Source organism: Falco punctatus (assembly GCF_963210335.1).
Source record: "Falco punctatus genome assembly, chromosome: Z".
NCBI lineage: Eukaryota > Metazoa > Chordata > Aves > Falconiformes > Falconidae > Falco > Falco punctatus.
Window position 1 is genome coordinate 68,722,314 of NC_137586.1, and position 18,616 is coordinate 68,740,929.

The window sequence follows — 18,616 nt, forward strand, 5'->3', positions numbered from 1 at the left end:
GAGTCACCAGTTCAGCTTCTCGACAGAGGGCCGACTGCTGGTGTAGTTGCAGGAAAGCAAGAGAAGCAGCAAACCCTTCGTTACAAGCAAGCTGCAAGACCTGCCGTTGCTCCAAGCTGCCGACTCACAAGTGGATGGCCTTGCCTGGGCCTGATCCTCGGACACCCCACTGACACCAACACAACAACAGCGCAGCAGTGAGGGAAACCTGACCCACCGGCTCTGGGAAAGCTGCTGCCACAGCTTACGCTTAAGCAAAAAGGCAGAGGACAAAGAACAGCCCCTGGGCATCAGCAGTGGCGTGGCTCCAGGGCACTTGCAGCAGCAACAGGCGCTGCTGAAACCGCCACAGGCGGGGCTGCAGGGGCTGCTTCTCGCTGTGAGGGCACGGCTCATCCCTGTCCTCCATAACGGGCTGAGCTCAGCCCCAAAGAGCTAGCAGGCTCGTTGCCACGCTTCTCGCTCGCACCTCCATGACATTTCTCAGAGAAGCATGGGCAGGTGGCAGTGATGCCAGGCGTCCCCCAAGAACTTTTCATCCAAGACCATTCACATCTCACGTACGCGCTCCAGAAGGGCTTCCTCACTGACCATGGCCTGCAAGCGCATGCACCCTTGTCAGCAACACCCCCTGCTCCCAGGGCTCTTCTCTATAACCACACAGCTCGTGGCCATGGGTGACACACCCTCACCGCCAAGACTTTTGCCCCAGCCGCTGCACAGTTCTTTCACAAAGGTAGGCCTGCCACAGCTGCCTGGGCCTTACCTGCTAACGTGACTGGAGACGTGTTCTTCAGCCTCATCTGGCAGTTCACTTGCCGTCCCATTTTCTTCTTGGAACTCCTCTGCCGAGCCACCAGTTGAGCAATTGGCACAGTCTCGCTGCAAGCAACAGCGTGGCAAATGACCTTGGCGGAGCACGAAGGGGACAGGAGAGAAAACACTCAGTGAGGTCCAAGCTCATCCACAACACGCGGAAGGATTTGCAGCCACTTCCATGCCTGTAACTGCTGGGTCACACAGGCCTGCAGGCACTTCAGCAAAGGCTTCAGCAGGACACACAGATCTCGGGGAACTCCCTCGCCTTTCGCAGCGCACCTCAGAAATCACCAAAGCAGATTGCCAGAGCCCCTCCATCACCTTCCCGCATTAGGTTGAGCCCAATCCTGGCTGCACAGATTGCCCTGCAGGCACTGGGCTGGCCCACAACAATAGCCTGGCTGGGGCAAGCCCACAGCCACCCACCTGGCCTCCTTAACAGCCTCTTGCCCTCACCTCCCCCAGCCACGGCTCAACAGTCCTCGAATGGGTGCAGGAACCCTGCTTAGGCAAGCCCCCAGGCCACATACACTTGGCCGCGCAGAGGAGATGCAAGCCCAAACTCCTGGGACATTCTGCTGCTGACAGCCTGCAAAAGCAGCTGAACAAGCACCCAGGGCCCCACGAGGACGAAGGCAGCCACCCAAAAAGCCCTGAGTGAAAAACAGGAGTTTGTGGTCTCAGGGGACCTCTCTGTGGCTCTCAGCCATGCTCTGTGGTTGTGGCACCCGCTGAAAAAGGAGACCTCACACACAACCACTGCTACCACCATAACCGTGGTCCCCAGTACATGTGGGGGCTGACAATTTTAGCACACGAGCACAGCGGGAGACACTGAGGGACTTGGCCAGCGCCTCTGAAGTTTAGCAAACAGCAGCTCCAGAAAGGATCTTTTCTCACAAGTGACGCAGGGCAACCAAAGCAGAAAAACTGAGGGCCAAGACAACAAAAGCAAGCAACTGCTAATCAGCCACAGCTTGCTTCAGACTTCTCAATCTCTCAGGCTGACTCAAACAGCCCAGCGAAACGGGGGTAAGGGATGACAACACCAGGAGAAAGCAACACTCAGCCTCCAGCAGCGCGCTCCAGCTCATCCTTCCCCTTCTCTTCGGCCACCACACACCCAGCACCTGCACCGCGCCGACTCTCCTTCTGAGCGACAGCTCTCCTAAATCAGGAGCTCCTGCTTAGAAGTCACACAGCGTACACGCTGTGCAGTCAACGCCTATGCAAAACGCGTACCAGCAGCGACACCACTACGTTACTCTACCAAGCTGCTTTCCAGAGGGTCAGCCCCCAGGCTGTACAGGTACCTGGGCTTGTTCTTCCCCAGGTGCCGGACTTACCCTTTCCCTGCACCGGCCTTCACAGGGTTCCTCTTGTTCCATTTCTCCAGCTTCTTGAGGTCCCACCAAATAGCAGCGCATCCATCTGCACTGCCACTCCTTCCTATCACCTACAGACTCGCTGAGGATGATCTCTGCCCCATCGCCCCAGTCACTCATCAACATGTCAGACAACGCTGCCCCAGCATCGAGCCCTGGGGCACGTCGCTAGGGACTGGTCTCCTGATGGGGTTTGTACCGCTGCTTATGGGAGACTGTCAAAGCCTTACTGAAGTGCAGATAAACCACATCCAATGCTCCCCCCTCATCCACCCAACCGGCTACTTCATTTTGGAAGGGTGTTGCTTTGGCCTCACAGGACTTCCGCTTCACAAATCCATACTGACTACCTGCCACCTTGTCCTTCACATGGCCGGAACAGCTTTCCAGGATTAGTTGCTCAATCACATTCCCCAGAGACAGAGCTCAGGCTGATCAGCCTGCGGCTCTTCAGAGCCTCCTTCCCACCCTTCCCGAAGGCAAGGCCTGCTTTCTTCCACTCCTCGGGAGCCTCGCACAAACCACCATGACCTTGCAAAGGTCATGGAAAGTGGTCTTGCAACAACATCAGGCAGCTCCCTCAGCACCCCCGGGTGCATTGCAGCAGACCCGTGGGCTTGTTGGTTTAAATGTTCCCTAGCCTAATCCTCCACCGCCGAGGGCAAGTCTTCCTTGCCCTGCACTTCCCCACTGGTCTTCAGGAGCCTTGGCATTGCTGATGGCTGCTCCTAACAGCAAAGATCAAGGCAAAGGTGGCAACCAGAGCCTCAGCCTCCTCCACGTCCTTTAAGACCAGGTCCCCATTGCTAGTCCTCAGCAGACCCCCATGTTCCCTAGTCACCCTTTTGCTGACGGCGCACCTGGAGAAACCCTTGTGTTGTCCTTCACGTCCCTTGCCAGAAGCAGCTCCCTATGGGCTTTAGCTTTGCTCAGCCCACCCCTGCACGGTGGGATGGTGCCTCTGTACTCCTTCCAGCTCACCCGCCCCTGCTTCTGCCTCTTGTGCGCATGCTTCTGATGGTAATGTCGGGAGCTCCCTCTTCATCCGTGCGTGTCTCCAGCAATGCTGCTTTTAAATAGTCGCTGAAAGGAGAGAGAAACTTGGCCAGACAGTGGCCTGTACCTGACCGAGGCTTTGCTCATCTTTGTGAAAGGTGAACATGAGATCCTGAACTCTTCACCCTTTCAGAGACGTCTGCGCCGCAACCTGTGCTCCATGGACTGAGCACGGGCTTGGTAAGGCTTTAGTGAAATGAAACACAGCAAAGCGTTGGAGTTCTCCATCTGCTGTACCTTCTGGCTTCTAGTTTTTCTGCTCTTCCTGTATTTTCTACTCTGGCCCGTACAGTTAGCCAGGTACTTGAAGGACTTTCTTTGGAAGGGTGCTCTCAGAACCGGCAGGGCTTTGGGACCTGTTCTGAAGGTGATGGCACTCTGTCTCGGTTTTCAGGTGGTTGAACTCGCCAGTAATACAGGCGGTCTTTCTTAAGCCCACGCATGCTGCTTTGAGCAGCATCTCTGCATTCCTCCCAGGTCGCTTCTCCCTGCTCCCGCCTCATGCCTGCTTCCTTGTTACGGCTGCGTTTTGTCAGGAGCTCCTGTTCACCCCTGCAGCGCTCCTAGTACCTTTGCTTTTCTTCCCTGATTGTTGGGACGGACCATTCTTGACACTGGAGGAGGCAGTCCTTGAAAATCCACTACCTCTCGCGGACCACGCTTCTCTCCACGACTGTATCCCACAGGAGTCTTCCAAGCAGACTCCTGAGCAGGCCAGAGTCTCTTCCCCTGACACCTACTTGTTGATACCGCTCTCTGCCTTGTTCCCCTCCTTTCAGGCTCCCAAACTCCACCATCTCAGGCTCGCTGCAGCCAGGGCTGTCCCCAGCCTTTAGCTCTCCAACTAGTTCTTCCCTCATAAGAATCAGGTCCAGCAGAGCATCTCCCCTCATGGGCTCATCACTTGCCTCGGCATGCCGTCACCAGCACACCCCAGAAACAACCTGCGTTGCTCATGCTTGGCTCTCTTCTCCCCCCAGCAGCTACGGCACCGGCTCAAGTCCTCTGTGAGGACCCAGGGCCTGCACGTGAGGCTTCTTGCAGTCGTCACAAGGCGGCATCGTCTGCTTTACCTACCACTTCTTCCCAACTAGGGCGTTTGTGGCAGCCAGACGCCATGGGGCCCGTACGCTGGCCTGCCCACTGCCCATAAACCCTAAGCTCTGCCTGTCTCATCATCCTTCCCAAGGCAGAGCTCCGAGTGCCTCCACTGCCCTTGCAGGGTGCTGCTTCTCAGTTGCTTCGGGCACGTAGAGCATAGCTGGCGCTCCTCAACCAGTCTAAGTCCTTCTCCAATACCTCTTCAGTAGATTCTGCCTTTCCCACCTTTGAATGTCATGTTTCACTCCCTCCTTACAGCTGACACGGAGAAGGCACCACCTCTAGTGCTATCCAAGAGTCCACAAGGCTCTCGGCACACATCGCATTAGAGGGTAAGGAATGGGACGGTACCAGGCTATGCCCTGCAAGGCCCTAGTCACAAACAGGTGGCTATCTGCCACAGCCACCACGAGGAAGCATTAAACTGCAGCATCACAAACGTTCCCAGAGGTACTGGCAGTCATGTTACTGGTGTAGCTGCAGCCAATGCAAGCTTGGAGCAAGCAAAAAGAGCCCCAGGTTTGAAAACCTGTGCTAAAAGGGCACATTCGGACAGCTCTCAAAATGCAGCAAGGGAAACTCTTGATTAAGAATGGCCACATTTCCAGACATCAGCACAAAACCCAGGACATCTCTCATCACATTCCTCACCGCCAACCAGGAAGACCTGCTTCTCACTTCCCAGGTGCCATCCCGATCCAGCTGAGCCAAACAAGGAGCTCAGCCATAAAGCCTGTCTCGCTAGACCCGCTGCGACAGCCACACATTGTGCCAAACATCTGTTCGCTTTCTCCTCTCCCACAGTCTATACAGACTTCAGGGAGACCGGCATGGCTCTAACAAGTGACAGGATTCAAGCCCTGCACCCAAACGCATCACCCACAAGTCACGCAGCTATTCCAGCCATCAAGAGAATGCCTTCTGACCAAAAATCAGGAACCCCGCGCTGCTCGGCAAAGAGCCGGGGGGGGCTGGCAAGTTGCTTCCAAGCCGGCAGCCACCAGGAGACACAGGCTAGCAAAGCAATGCCAGGGAACGAGGGAAAACTCTCCCACCGCACGAAGATGCTCTGCTGAGCTCTGCTCCACCTCCTCCTTCTCCTCTCTGCTGACTCCCTGTCCCTTGCTCACTTGCTAAGCTGAGGCCTCGCAACCCTTGCACAAAGGCACCTCACTTGCATGGGCTCTCCCTCACCTCGGCAAGTCTTCACAGCCCTGCGGCACTGCAACTCATGACAAAGAGCGCTAAGCCCAAAGCAGCCACCGTCAGGCGTACAGGCAGCAGCAGCCACAACAGCGTCGCTGTAGCAAAAAGATGAGGCTAAACGCCACCCTGAAGAGATGACCAACACTCACCCACACGCATTAACCTTCTTTACCATCCCAGGACAACCTTTGGACCTACCATTTTAAGGACATCTTGTCTTGGATAAACACATGAGTCTCAGCTTGGTAATTAAGCTTTGATGGTTAAAAGTGGTCAATGTGCTCTTCTCCTGTGTCTGCCTGCCCATCACCCCATGCTGAAATAATCAAGGAATCTCACAAACACTGCAGCACTAAGGGAAATGAAGCAACTAGCACTGCACTGTCAATGACAGCAGTTTTGGATAGCTGCCCTGCTGTAGGTGTGAGTTTTAGTCCTGTGCACTCCAATGAACCACAGCCACAGCAGGCTTAGGGGGCTGGGAGACAAAGCTGCTCTCACAGGTGTGTTGAGTGCCTTTCCCACAGCAGGAACTTCCTATCAGGCCTAGTAGTGGCCTGATTATGTACCTGATTAGCAAGGTACATAAGTTCATTGCTGTGAAACTTGTTTTGTCTGGGGTTTTGTCTCATGGTCCCAGAAATGCAAACCTGCAGGAGCCTGCACCTTGGGTGAACATGTCCATTCACCTCCTCAGACTGGAAGAGGGCCAGCCGCAGCCTTTGCAAACCAAACTGTACTTTAACCTTTGTATATTTATTGATTTTTGTTTGTGTTTATTGAGCATGTGCAAGCCTTTTTAAATTGTGGGCAAATATAGAGTCAACTGTGTAATTAGTGCTCAACATTACCCAACACGGTAAGGTCTCCCCACAGGTTTCCACTGATCTTCAGCTGCCTGCGCAGGGCTAAGGAACATACTGAGCAAGTAACTGTCTATATTTTCCCCTTGTGTTAGGCTCAGACTGCAGAAAGACAACGCTGCACAAGCTAGAGACTTGCATGAATAGATGTGTTCCCAGTAATCAGTAGAGCAAGATGGCTCACAAAGCTGCCCCTGCCCACTCCTCACTGTCCCAGCTGCCAGACCATTGGTTCAGACCAGGCTGAAGACAAGCCTTCTCATCTCTATGGCTCACTCACAAACAGTGCTGAGAAATATCCAGGAGCAGCTTCCTAAACTGCCCCTCAGCTGTTCAGGTTTGCATGCTGCCAGCATCCTCAGCGGTCTGCCCAGTCTTGTGGTCATCTTACTGCAAAGTATTGGGAACAGATGGTGAAAGTGTTAAGCTTCTGCTTCATGCCCAGGGCTTCACTACCATAACTGTATAAAGATGCCCAGAAGAAACAGAAAACACTTATTTCACATTTAAGAAACATGTCCTTTTCCCATCTGTCCTTAAGATTTTGTTTGGACTTCAAGACCAAGTGGCATTAAATATATCCAGAGAGAGGAAGTCCTGACTGGGCAGCTAAGGGTAGAGCTGAGCTGCACCCTGCAGGCAGCTAGTTCAGGCCAATTCCTATCCACAGACATTTTAAGGAGCACGTGAGAAAGAAATTTCTGGGGTGCAAGACACAGACCTCTCACTGTCTGGGGAAACAAGGCAATGCATGCTCCCTCACTCCTTCCTGAACATGGGCCTCTGTATTTCTTATGTCCCTGATCGCATGCCCTGAGTGTCTGACACCCATCAGTGTGTTCCAACCTTCTGGCCTTGATTTGGGCACAGTTTCTTCCAGATTAGTAGTTTCTGTCTTTGTTCCTTCAGGTGCTCTTGTTGTTGTCCTTCTGCAGCGCTGGGACTTGCTGGCCTTTCACAACTTTCAAAGCCTCTTTGGCTTTCTTGTGACTTGCCAGTGGCCTGACCTCCTTCTCTGCCCTTTCCTTTGGCTCCTTGTCCTGTTTCAGCTGGGATAAAGTTAATTTTCTTCTTAGTAGCCAGTACAGTGCTGTGTTTTGGATTTGGTGTGAGAACAATGCTGACAGCACACTGATGGTTTCAGTTGTTGCTGGGTGTTTATACTAAGTCAAGGACTTTTCAGTTCCTTGGGCCCTGCCAGCAAGAGGGCTGGGGGGGCACGGGAAACTGGGAGGGGACACAGCCAGGGCAGGTGACCCAAACTAGCCAAAGGGATATTCCATACCATATGATGTCATGCTGAGTATATAAACTGGGGGAAGAAGAAGGAAGGGGGGGACATCTGGCATTGTGGCATTTGGCTTCCCAAGTAACCGTTACACGTGATGGAGCCCGGCTTCCCTGGGGATGGCCGAACACCTGCCTGCCCGTGGGGAGTGGTGAATGGATTCCTTGCTTTGCTTTGCTTGGGTGCGCGGCTTTTGCTTTATCCTTTTTTCCTCACCTTTCCATTTTGTTATCATTATTATTGTTAATATTTGTCGCGACGGAGGGAAGACACAGTCACTCAATATGAGTGATCAGCAGACTTCGTTTATTGTCTCTTACAGTCACCTTTTATGCCTTCTTATAATTAGCTCATACATATTACAAAAGTTAAGCTCATTATTGGTTAATTGCCTAAATACCAAGCCCGCCCCTAGTTTCTCTTCTGTAGTTATCTGTTCCCACCTGCAATATTCTTTTCCCACCAAAATCTTCCTGTTCTTGTGTAACAAGAACAGCCAAAGACAGTGTATTTTTGCTTTACTTCAGATAAGCTGAGAGCGATGTGCATTTTTGTCCAGCCAGCTGGACTATGTCTATGTGACCCTTTTCAGCTAGCCAGTTATCCACAATTCCCCCGTTTTTATTTTGGGCGACATAGGCCTGGTTGACCATTTTCAAAAACAGCGTTTTAACACAGGAAAATACACAGCCAATTTATAAAATCTCAGTTCAGAAGTATAATTCCTGAAATACTTGAAAAGTAAAGTTAGCTTGAAGCTTTAATTTAGATGCTCTTTCTGTTCCAATGATATAAAAAGTTTAAAAAATTCAAAGGTAATTTTAAAGTTCTGAACATGGACTAATGCAAGCTCAAAACCCAAAAAGAAACCAAACTGATGTTTGACTAGGAATATTTGTAAATATTTTAGTGGAAAATCCCTGATCATTAACAATTTTCTGTCCAAATAACAACTGCCCTTATGCAACCAACCAGTCCATACATTTTCTGAAGAATACCTCATTAATATCAAAGAATTAACAAAGGGAAAAAAATAGTTCTAAGCTATATACATTCATAAGTGGATTTTTCAATAGTTACATACAGATTTACACAGTAAGCCATAATGGCTTGTAGGTGATACACACAAGAAGAGTGCATTGCTTATCTGTCTGAATGTCTATGCTAAATTTGACACCTATGCCACAAGCCAAGCCTACATGGGTGCTGTATGTTATGCACGTTCCTTAACAAACAGAATTATAATAGACAAATTCCCAAGATCTAGTCCCCAACCTAATTATATTATTTTGTAGCCAATTAAGGAAAATAACACAAATGTGCATATCTACGTGTGCACACACCTTTTAGTTCAGAACCAATCTGTGATAAAAGGCCTTAGCCTTATGGCATCATCGAATCTTAATGAGTACAGTAATTAAAAATGCAGTCTTACTGTAAGTGCGATTTATGCTGACATTCCCTCAAATGCTACATGTATTTCTCACTCAACTGCCTCAAGTTAAAATAGTAGTATTTGTTAATATGTATTAAAAAATCATTAATTCTTTACAATAGCCGTTGACTTTCATAACCCTATGCAAGCAAAAGAGGCTTAAGATGGGTTTTCTGAATACTAACAATTTATTTTAGACTGTCTAAACTCAGGTCTTGAAAGATTTCACTCTGCCAGACGTAGAAACACTGTTGCACTCCAGTTGTGATATCCCTTTTCCCAAGTTGTCACATGCACATCTCGCTCAAGCAACATTATTGTTAAAGTTTCTCTCTGCCACATAAAAGCATATTGCACTTGTAGATATAAAAGACAGCACCCTTACTTAGATTATTACCTTATTACCTCATAACTCTTAGTATACCTTGTATCTCTGATTTCATCACTTCAAAAATTCACCAGGAGCAGATAAAACCACAGCATCAGACTAAACTACACCTTAACTGCCGATTCAAATAAAGGCATTCTCTTCCAGATATGCCTAATGCTTACAAATAATTTTGGCTGGTTTTGATCAAAAAACTATTATTACAATAATGATCAAAAATAATAATCCCGTTTGCAAAATGCCTTTAAGCCAGCCTCCTAGTCCCAACCAATTTCCACATTCAGAATACAGCATAAATACAGAATACAGAATAAATTATCTCCATCAAGGCAAAAAGGCTTCTCTTTAAGCACAGAGATGTTTGCTAGTTCAAGGCAGAAACCCGTTTCTTGTAGGTGACATCTGAAGCACTTTTTTTTTGTTTGTTTTTGTTTTTTTGGGGTTTTTTTTTGGTGGGTTTGTAATCAAGTCCGTATTTTTCCTTGAGAAGCTTAAGCTGTTCCACTTGTTTCAGGAGTGTTTCCAACTCTGATTTGTCGAATAGGTCCGTATTTCCCAAAAATATCATACATTTCCTCCGCTGTGACTTTATACAGCAGGTTCTGAATATAAAGGATCCGATTGACCTCTGGGGGCAGCCAGATGTTAGCTCGCTTGGCTGCTTGCATCGCCGTGGCGCCGATCGGAGGGGGGGTGTGGGGTGCCGCCTTGGAGAGAAACCGCGGCCGGGAAGGGGCCTGCCGGGCCGCGCGCCGCTGCCGCGGGGGACCCAGATGCTATCCCATACGCTAATAACCCGAGTAATTCCTTGTTACAATCTATGTCCTGAACGCTCCGCTTTTCTAAAAAGCATATGAGCGAATCATACGTCGCTTGTCTCTCCATACCTTCGTCAGCGCTGTTGCAGCCTTTGCGAGACTTCGGCGACGCGTGGCCGGCGGGACCCTCTGTAGGTGCTCCCGGGCGCGGGGACTGTGCCCTTCCGCCTCCTGCGCTGCTTTCAGGACCGGTACCCGAATCTCCGTCGAACCGTGGCTCGCAGGTTCAGCCCTCTCTAGGGTCCCTGTTCGGGCACCATTTGTCGCGACGGAGGGAAGTCTGCTGATCACTCATATTGAGTGACTGCGTCTTCCCTCCGTCGCAACAAATATTATTGTTAGTTATTATTGTTGGGTTTACCTCTTTATCCTGTTTAAATTATTAAATTGTTCTTATCTCAACCCTTGAGTTTTACATTCCTTTCTGATTCTCCTCCCCATCCCTCTGAGTGAGGGGGAGTGAGCAACTGGCTGTGTGGGGCTTGGTTGCCGGCCAGGGTGAAACCATGACACTCCTCTGCCTGCTCCCATCTCTGACCATCTTACTGGCACTATGGCTTTGATCCCACAGTTGTCCCCCTCAGTGCTGGATTCATGGCTATTTCTTTTCATGGTGGGAACAAGCCTTGAGGCTGCTTGCCCTCCTCCTCCTGAGCAGATGGAGATTCCAGGAGAGCACTGCCTGGTCCTGCTGGGAGTGGAGTAGGCTTGACTGCAGCCCCCAGCACAACAGCTGGCCCCTGGCCTTCCCCATGGCTCCATCTCCTTCCAGAGGCAGTGGGGGAGCAGCCAAAGCAGCTCCGGCTGGTCTCCTCCATCACAGGAGTGTGGGGATGGGACCCTACTGGTTTTGACAGGGCTTCAGCTGGACACATGGACATGCTGGACATGCTCTACCATCAGAGCCACCCCACAGCTGCTGTGGAGGCCATGATGCTGCAGGGACATCATGGGTGATGGTGTATGAAGTACTGGGAAGCTCCTTGTGCCCAGGGACCTTGAGGGCTACTGGTCCAGGATGAACTTGGAGCTGGAGGATGGCCACCACTGTGGCAGCTGCCAGGCTCAGTGACGTCAAGGGACTTCCTTCATGCTTGCCAAGAGCATGGCAGCCACATGTGGCTGCAGGCATTGATGCTGCACAAGTGGTGGGCAAAGCTGATATACTTATGGAGAAGGTGCTTCATGTGACTCATAAAGAAGCAGCTGTATGTCCCCAGCAGTGGTCTGGCTGTCCATGTTGTATCTCACCATGTTCATCAGGACAGTGAGCTTCAGGAGAGTTGCTAATATCAGGTGGGCTCCAAAGAGGCTCTCAGTTCCCCGTGCAGGCACAGGACTGTGACCAGTTTGAGCACCCCTTCGCCCCCTCCCCCCCACACACACACACAGGGGAGGCATGCTCTGAGGAGTTAAGGAGAGGCTCTGCACCCTTGAAGCTTAGGGGACGATAATAGAGTGATTGACCATAACTGTTGCAAAAGAAGCCAAACTCATTTCCATACCAGAGGGAGCCAGAGGGATGCTGTTGATTCAGACAGTCAAAATAACACAGCTTGTATATAAATTAGATCTGTTTAATACTATGACCCTGTGACTCCAATCAATACATATGCATATATTTATTATTATTGTTTCACACAGGTAACTAAAACACGTATTTAGCTTGTTTTACACTTTTCTGTAGAGCCCTGTCATTCTCTCAGCACAGGACTTTGCCTGTTGTGACTCCACCTATGACTAAGAGCTGGAGCAGCGCAAACACCACAAACCCTGAGGCAAGCCAGAGGAGCTGTGCTGCATGTCCTGCCAGAGGAACCTCGCTCCATAGCAGCTGTGCCTTCCAGTTCCGTGGCTCGCTCCGCCAGACCCAGAGGGTGAGGAGGGAAGAAATATGCTCTCCACCACGATGCCTGCTGGACAGGTCTCTTAGCTCTTTAGCTAAGGTCTCTTTAGCTGCACAGGTTCTCAGCTTGGCTCTACACCTTATCATAGTAATTTGTGAAGTATAGTAGTTTTGCATTTTATATGAATTATGTAAGTGCTTAACAAAACAAGTAATGGCTCAACTTCATACTAAATTTACAAGGCCTCAGGCTGGGGGCTGTGAAGCTTGCTCTGTGTGAACTCTTGGCCTGCCTGCAACTTTGTTTTACTTGTTTTAGCTGTCACAGCTAGATTTATAAGGTTGATGATGGCTATTTTTTTTTCCTTATCTTTGTCCATTGTGACCATAATTTTGTAAAGAGAATAGTTGGAAGCACTTGCTTGGTGTTGAATGAGCTATCTGTAGCACTAGCACAATGATGTAAAGAGGGAAATAAAGGCGTGGCATGATGCTGAAGGCCTTGAGAAGTTACAGCAAGAAGCACAAAGGAGTAGAGGCATGAATGGGAAGAGATGGGATAAGACTTCACATTGCAGACTCCACAGCAATAAACTCAAGCAGACCAGCATAGGAAGTGTATATGTGGCTCATCCCAACAGTAAGTACAAAACTGTCAAAAAATAATGAGCAAAGGACCTCTAAAGAGAGGGCTCCAGGCTTAGGCTGGCTGCAATGCACGTATTCCCTCCTGGCAATTAGGGACAGCCAGTGTTGTGACAATAAGCATATTACAGAGACCAGTGATGAGATTTACAACTGTATTGCGATTCCACAGTATGCTTCAAATGCAATAGTCTGAAATGTAATGTGTGTTTCTACTGTGATTGCTGTATCACCCTGCTAAATGGGAAAACCTTGTAAATGCAAATAGCCTCAAATGAGTAAACTTTGTATTAAACATTGGACCCTCCATATGTGGTCTGTCTGAAAAAGCCTGGTCAGAGCAGCACGCTGGCAGCATTCTGGCAGGAAGCAGCCTCTGGAGGCTGTCACGGTTGTGGCAGAAGGTGGCTGTAACCAAGCCTTAGTGGCAGTCATTGCTGGGAGCCCTTTGCAGGCACACCCCAGGTGAGGGTCAGCATCTCCACCTCCGCCCTGGCGCGTGCCCCTGCAGCCTCCTTCTGTGGGGCAAGCCTCTGGCTTGGCTTTGGCAGCCCTTCATCGATCCACCATCACGCAGCCTGGGCCTGGTGTCGCCTCCAGTCTGGCGCACAGCAGTGGATGACGTGCAAAGACAGGACAGTGCCGCAGGCCAGCTGCAGGGTGGCAGGGGCCCTGACGGTGAGGAGCTCCCTTGCTGGCTGTGGGGAGCTGACCTCACCGGGCCTGGCTGTGCATGGCTGGTGGCCATCTTCTGCACCTCTGTGCGAGGCACTGACCAGCCACGTGTTTGGAGCACCGGAGGACCCAAGGAAAGCCAGGCCCGTGGGTTCTCAAGGTTTCAAGGGGTGCTGGGCAGCTGCCTGGGCGCTGGCTGAGCAGGGCAGCCCTGCTGAGAGCCCGTGCCCCAAGCGGTGTGCCAAAGGCCTGGGTGACGCCGGGCACCCACTGGGCCCGCCCTGGCGGAGGCTGCACCGCGCAGTGGTAATGAATGGGTGTCTGTAACGGAGGGACCTGAGTATAGAATTCAGTGAAGCTCAGAAACTGAGGCGGTTAAGTGAATTGACTAAAAAACCTGCATTCTCTGTGGAAGAGATGCGCTTAAGCGTCATTCCTCGGTCCCTCCCTCAAGAGGGCCATTTCAGCTGCTGCCATGTGGCAGCACGGAGGTTTCACGGGCCCCACGGGGCGAGGGCACGGGCGCCGCGGGACGGGGGCGCCGAACCGCCTGACACGGCTGCTGCAGCCGCGGGGGGGCGCCGCGGGACGGCGGGCCACGTGGCCCACTCCGGGGGGGCGGTGGGGAGGCACGCATGCGCCGAGGGCCGGCCCGGGAGGGGCAGGGGCGCGGGTGGGGCCGCTCGGCGCATGTGCGCTGGCGCCGCGGGGCGGGGCGCGGTGCAGTTGGCGGCGGTTGGGCGCGAGCGGGCAGCGCTGGGTGGGGCCGCGGCCGTTGGCGCGGCGGGAGGGGAGCGGCCACCTGTGCCGTGCCGGCCCCTCGCGGCGAGGCGGCGGCGTTCGCCCGGGCCCGGCCCGCGGCGGCGGCGGCGGCAGCGGCAGCGGCAGCGGCGGGGGAAGAGGCTTTGGCTGGTGTCCGAGAGACCGCGGGTCGAGGTGGTGGTAAGGACCGAGCGGAGCCCCGCCGGCTGTAAGTCTTCCTGGGCGGGGGGGGAGCGGCAGCGCGGAGGGCCGGCCTCGGCCTGTCGGCGGTGGCTGCTTCTCCTCAGTGGCGCCCTTGTGACAGAGAAAGTGTCCCGGCTGCAGCTGGCCGGTGACCGCTGCGTGCCTTCAGAGGAGACCTGGGTTCCACAGGGTTGTGTTTGTAGTCTTTTAATATGGCTATTGGAGAGTTCATCCTTCTCGGCAGGAAAACTATGCCCGCTACCTCTTTTAGTTACCCCCTGCAGCACAGGGACCATTTTTCTGTTGGAGGCTGGTCATCTGTTTTAAGCATACTGGAAAAAACTTTCCGTTCAGATGCCGGAGAAGGCGGTTGTGGGTGATGTGCCCAGATTTTACTGGTAACAGCCTCCTCAGGCTGTGTTTCCAGTGAAATGGCCCCCCATCTGGAGGCAGCAAGCTGCTGGGTGAATATCATCACTGTTGAATGACCTAGCCTTACAGCTAAGAGTTTTTAAAAAGCTTCAGAAGCCACGTGGCTGTCTGCTAATGTGTCAGTTTATTACTTACTGTCACCATTACTGCATTGCAAGTCTCCAGGATTCTTGCTAACTGTAGGAATGGGAACATCTTTCAGGTGTAAGTTGAAGACTGCATTCGGTTTAACCTTTGTACTCTAGTATCTGGCATCTCGTTTAACTACGTGAATTGTCCCCGTGACTGCTCCTGATACTATAACTTAGGAGTATGTATTTTATGTGATGTTTGCTCTTTCTGGTCTCGTCTCTTTAGTATTGGTATACTGCAGCGCTATCTGGTGGTGGTATGATGTTGTCGCCCCACGTCCCCGCGTTTCTTTTTTTGTTGAAGTTTCCTCTTTTGAATCAACTTTTGGAACTGCCTTCCTAGGTTGTTGTAAGTTTCCTTCATGGTCACTGTCATCCTAGCTGTAATGGGTTTTATATTAATTTTTCCTGAGCAGTAAGTTAAATTCAGGTAGTTCAGGTAAGAATAATTTCAGCAGACATATTGACAAAATAAGAAACTGGGTATATTATTTGAAAGAAACAGTAGAGAATAAGGCCCCAAAAGTGCTTCTTATTGACTTTTCCACATGTCTTGTATGTAAATGATTTTGAACACAATCGCAGAAAAGACGGTGGTTTTTTGGTGTACTTCTCAACGTTTGGGTGTTTGTTTTATGTGATTGAAACATTAAACCACTTATGCATTTGTCCAGCATGTGATGTCCCCATGGCACTGAGTAGGTCCAAAGGAGATACAGACTTCTTTGGTCTTTTCTTCTGGCAGGGGACCACCACCCCCTCTCACTCTTTGAAGCTCTGTTCACCAGCTGCTAAGCCTCTGAAAAGGTGAGAGAAGGATGCAGATGCCTAGCATGGCTGCCGCCCATTGCCATCTGGAGGTGTGCAAGCTCGTGTTCAACATTTGCTCCTCTGTTTGGGCACTGTGATGCTGTGCCGCGCAGTTGAGCAGGGCGTGCTGTGAAGGTGGCTGTGGTAGATAGAGGTTGTTCCAGTTAGTGAATCAGTTAGTGAAACACACTGGACCAGCAAGGGCAGAAATTGCTGGGGTAAGGAGCTGGAGTACCTTTGTGCCTGTGAGCTGGCTTGTGTACAGGCAGAGTGTTTGTTGAGTGCTGTGAGGGTATCCTACCTGTCAGAGTGGCTGAGCTGATTTCAGTGATAGCCTGCGCCGTGCTCCCCCCCGCCCCCCCAAGACACAAATGGAAATTTTCTGTAGAACTAGTTACGCTGAAATGTCTGTGGTGATGGCTCCTGTGGACTAGTTATGCTGAAATGTCTGTGATTGTTTCTGCAGAAGTACCTGTGTGTAGCAGCTTGTTGAACCATGCTTGTGTAAACACATGTGTACATAGTGTTGTCTGTATCGAGGTAGGTGTGTGGGTGTACCTGTGTGTAAATATACTTGTACAGACACAGAGATGTGGTCAGGTTCGTGAAGTGCTGCATGTGTCTAAAGTAAAGCTGCTCAGGGAAGGGTGAAGAACATGACTTAATGCTCTGCCTGCTTGCCCAGCACCTGAGCTGGGCTGTGAACTCGGGTGCAGGAAGGTAGAGACAGCATTGGTGTCTAAACTAAGCATAGACTAAACATAGTCTAAGCATAGACTAAACATGTGGCACGGAGTCTGAAATGTGCTGAGGGTTGGGAGTTCTCTTCCCTTTGGACTGGTGTGTTGCCCAAGGTGACTTCCCCTGGAAAAGGGCAACAGTGAGAGGAAAGGGGCTGCTTCTGGAGAGAGCAGCACAGACTAAGTTTATGTGGAGTCCTGCGTAGTGGTGCTGTGGTGGGAAGCAGCTGCCAGTTGCTGCTGCCATTTGGAGAGAGCACTGCACAGGTACACGAGCAGCAGTTGCTTGCCTTCATGTGCAGGGAGGTGAGGGGCTCTGCTGTCATGTCTTGAGCTCGAGAGGTTGGAGGAGAGGGAGGTCACCTTGTGCCAAACCACTGACTCTGTGTGTTGCATGTTAGCTGCTGGGGCGTGAAGATCAGGTGTTTGAGGCACACGAGCAAGCTCAGTATTAGGACTGAGCTCTGCGTACAGCACACTCATTTTGAGCAGGGTTGGGTCCTGGGTGGTGCGAGAGCTGTGTCTGGCTTCGGTCCACAGTTGTGGTGGGGAGGTTTCTCTGGTGAGATTGCCCCTGCGGCAGGTGGGCATCTGTGAGAAGAACGGCTGCCCAGGAGCGCAGAGCCTGCCTGGCAGTGCTTGTGCCTGGAGCTCGCCCGCATTTTGTGAGTGCAGCTGGCTGGCCCTGGAGAAGCCCTGAGTGTGTGGATGGCTGAGGGCTTCAGCTATCTCTGGCACCTGCTTTGAAACAGCCTGCTGCACTGCCCAGCTGTAGCTGGTGGGAGCCCTGGCTGGCAGGTAAGTCTTCTCCTGACGTGTCCCACCAGCACAGCCTGTGGCTCCACGGAAGGTGCTGTTGGAGATGAAGCGGCAGACTGCTCATGCCTTTACCAGCGCGGCAGCGGCGGTTGCCTGGGGATGAGATGGGGCGGCGCTGGCAATGGCTCTGTCACACTCCTGCTGTGTGCAGCCCCTGGCTTGCAGGGAGCAGGTGTCACTTCTGTTGGGTTTTCTCTCTGAAGAGGCGTCTGTGGAGTTGAGGCATCGTGTGCCTGTGGGTAAGACATGGCATGGCCTGGGTGCATGTGGTTTCCATGGTGGAGCTGACACACACCCCGTGGGCGCTGGTGTGGGGATGTGGGATCGCATGAGGGAGGAGTGGCTGTGAGCTACCTGGTGTCACTGTGGGTCACGAGTGGAGGGAGCACTGGATGCCAGGGTGGGGGGCGGCAGGTCCCTGCCCTGCTTGTGGCGGAAGTCCTGGCCCTGCAGGCAGGAACGTGGGTGGGCAAATTGCCTGGCAGCCCTGCTCTTCTGACGCCGTGGCCAGGGACAGCCCATGCCCAGAGACTGCTGTGCTCATTCACCTGTTTTTTTGGAGGTCATGCCCGGTCTGTTTCATACCACCCCATGCTTGGCTGGCAGGACCAGGCCCCTACAAGTCTACGTAGAAGTATGCAAAGATGAGCCACTGATTCCTTGCTTGTTTGGGGAGGGGGTTTGAATAGTAAGAGCCAGTATTTTTAGCCTGTATATGTAAAAGTGCTGCCGCCTTATTTTTTTTTTCTATCCTTTTTCATTCTGGGTGGAGGTGGTATGTATAGATGAAGATGCAGGAGCCTGAACTTATTGCAAAAACACTGCGAGCTGTTCTTCATCCCTTTAAAAACGGCGTACCTTTGTCAGAGCTTCAGGGTGAATACAAATCCCTGACCGGTGAGTGGATTCCCTTCAGGCACCTAGGCCATGGCACACTGGAAGGCTACTTGGAGAGCATCCCAGCAGTGGTCAGAATGGAAGAAAACAAAATGGGACAGGTAAGACTCAAACTTCAGAAATGGTTTTTGTGTTTGTAGAGTGTGTGTGGTTCATCGCTTCACCTGTGCTTGTGCGTGGTTTTCTGAGAAAAGTACTGTGGCATGTATGTCATGCCCTACTGCTGGGAATAGTGGAAGCTGTGGTTGTAGACCAAGTGCCCCTGTTTTCCTGCCTCTGTATGCTGACTGCGAAGTTGTGTTTGCAAAAGGTGGAAG

General features: G+C 51.6%; 1 protein-coding gene and 1 long non-coding RNA gene across 2 annotated transcripts in view; both read left to right on the plus strand.

Annotated features, from left to right (window-relative positions):
• The first annotated feature begins 1,334 nt into the window (after positions 1-1,334).
• Positions 1,335-9,861, plus strand: LOC308056986. Its single transcript, XR_013925060.1, has 2 exons — positions 1,335-1,416; positions 1,455-9,861. It is a non-coding gene; the product is annotated as an uncharacterized lncRNA (long non-coding RNA).
• A 4,374-nt stretch (positions 9,862-14,235) lies between these two features.
• Positions 14,236-18,616, plus strand: part of TDRD7 (tudor domain containing 7) — a 48,347-nt gene continuing 43,966 nt past the window's right edge. Inside the window, exon 1 of the mRNA XM_080373002.1 lies at positions 14,236-18,400. Within this exon, the coding sequence (XP_080229128.1) occupies positions 18,188-18,400 (213 nt within the window). The 5' untranslated portion in view covers positions 14,236-18,187. The remainder of the gene's footprint in view (positions 18,401-18,616) is intronic.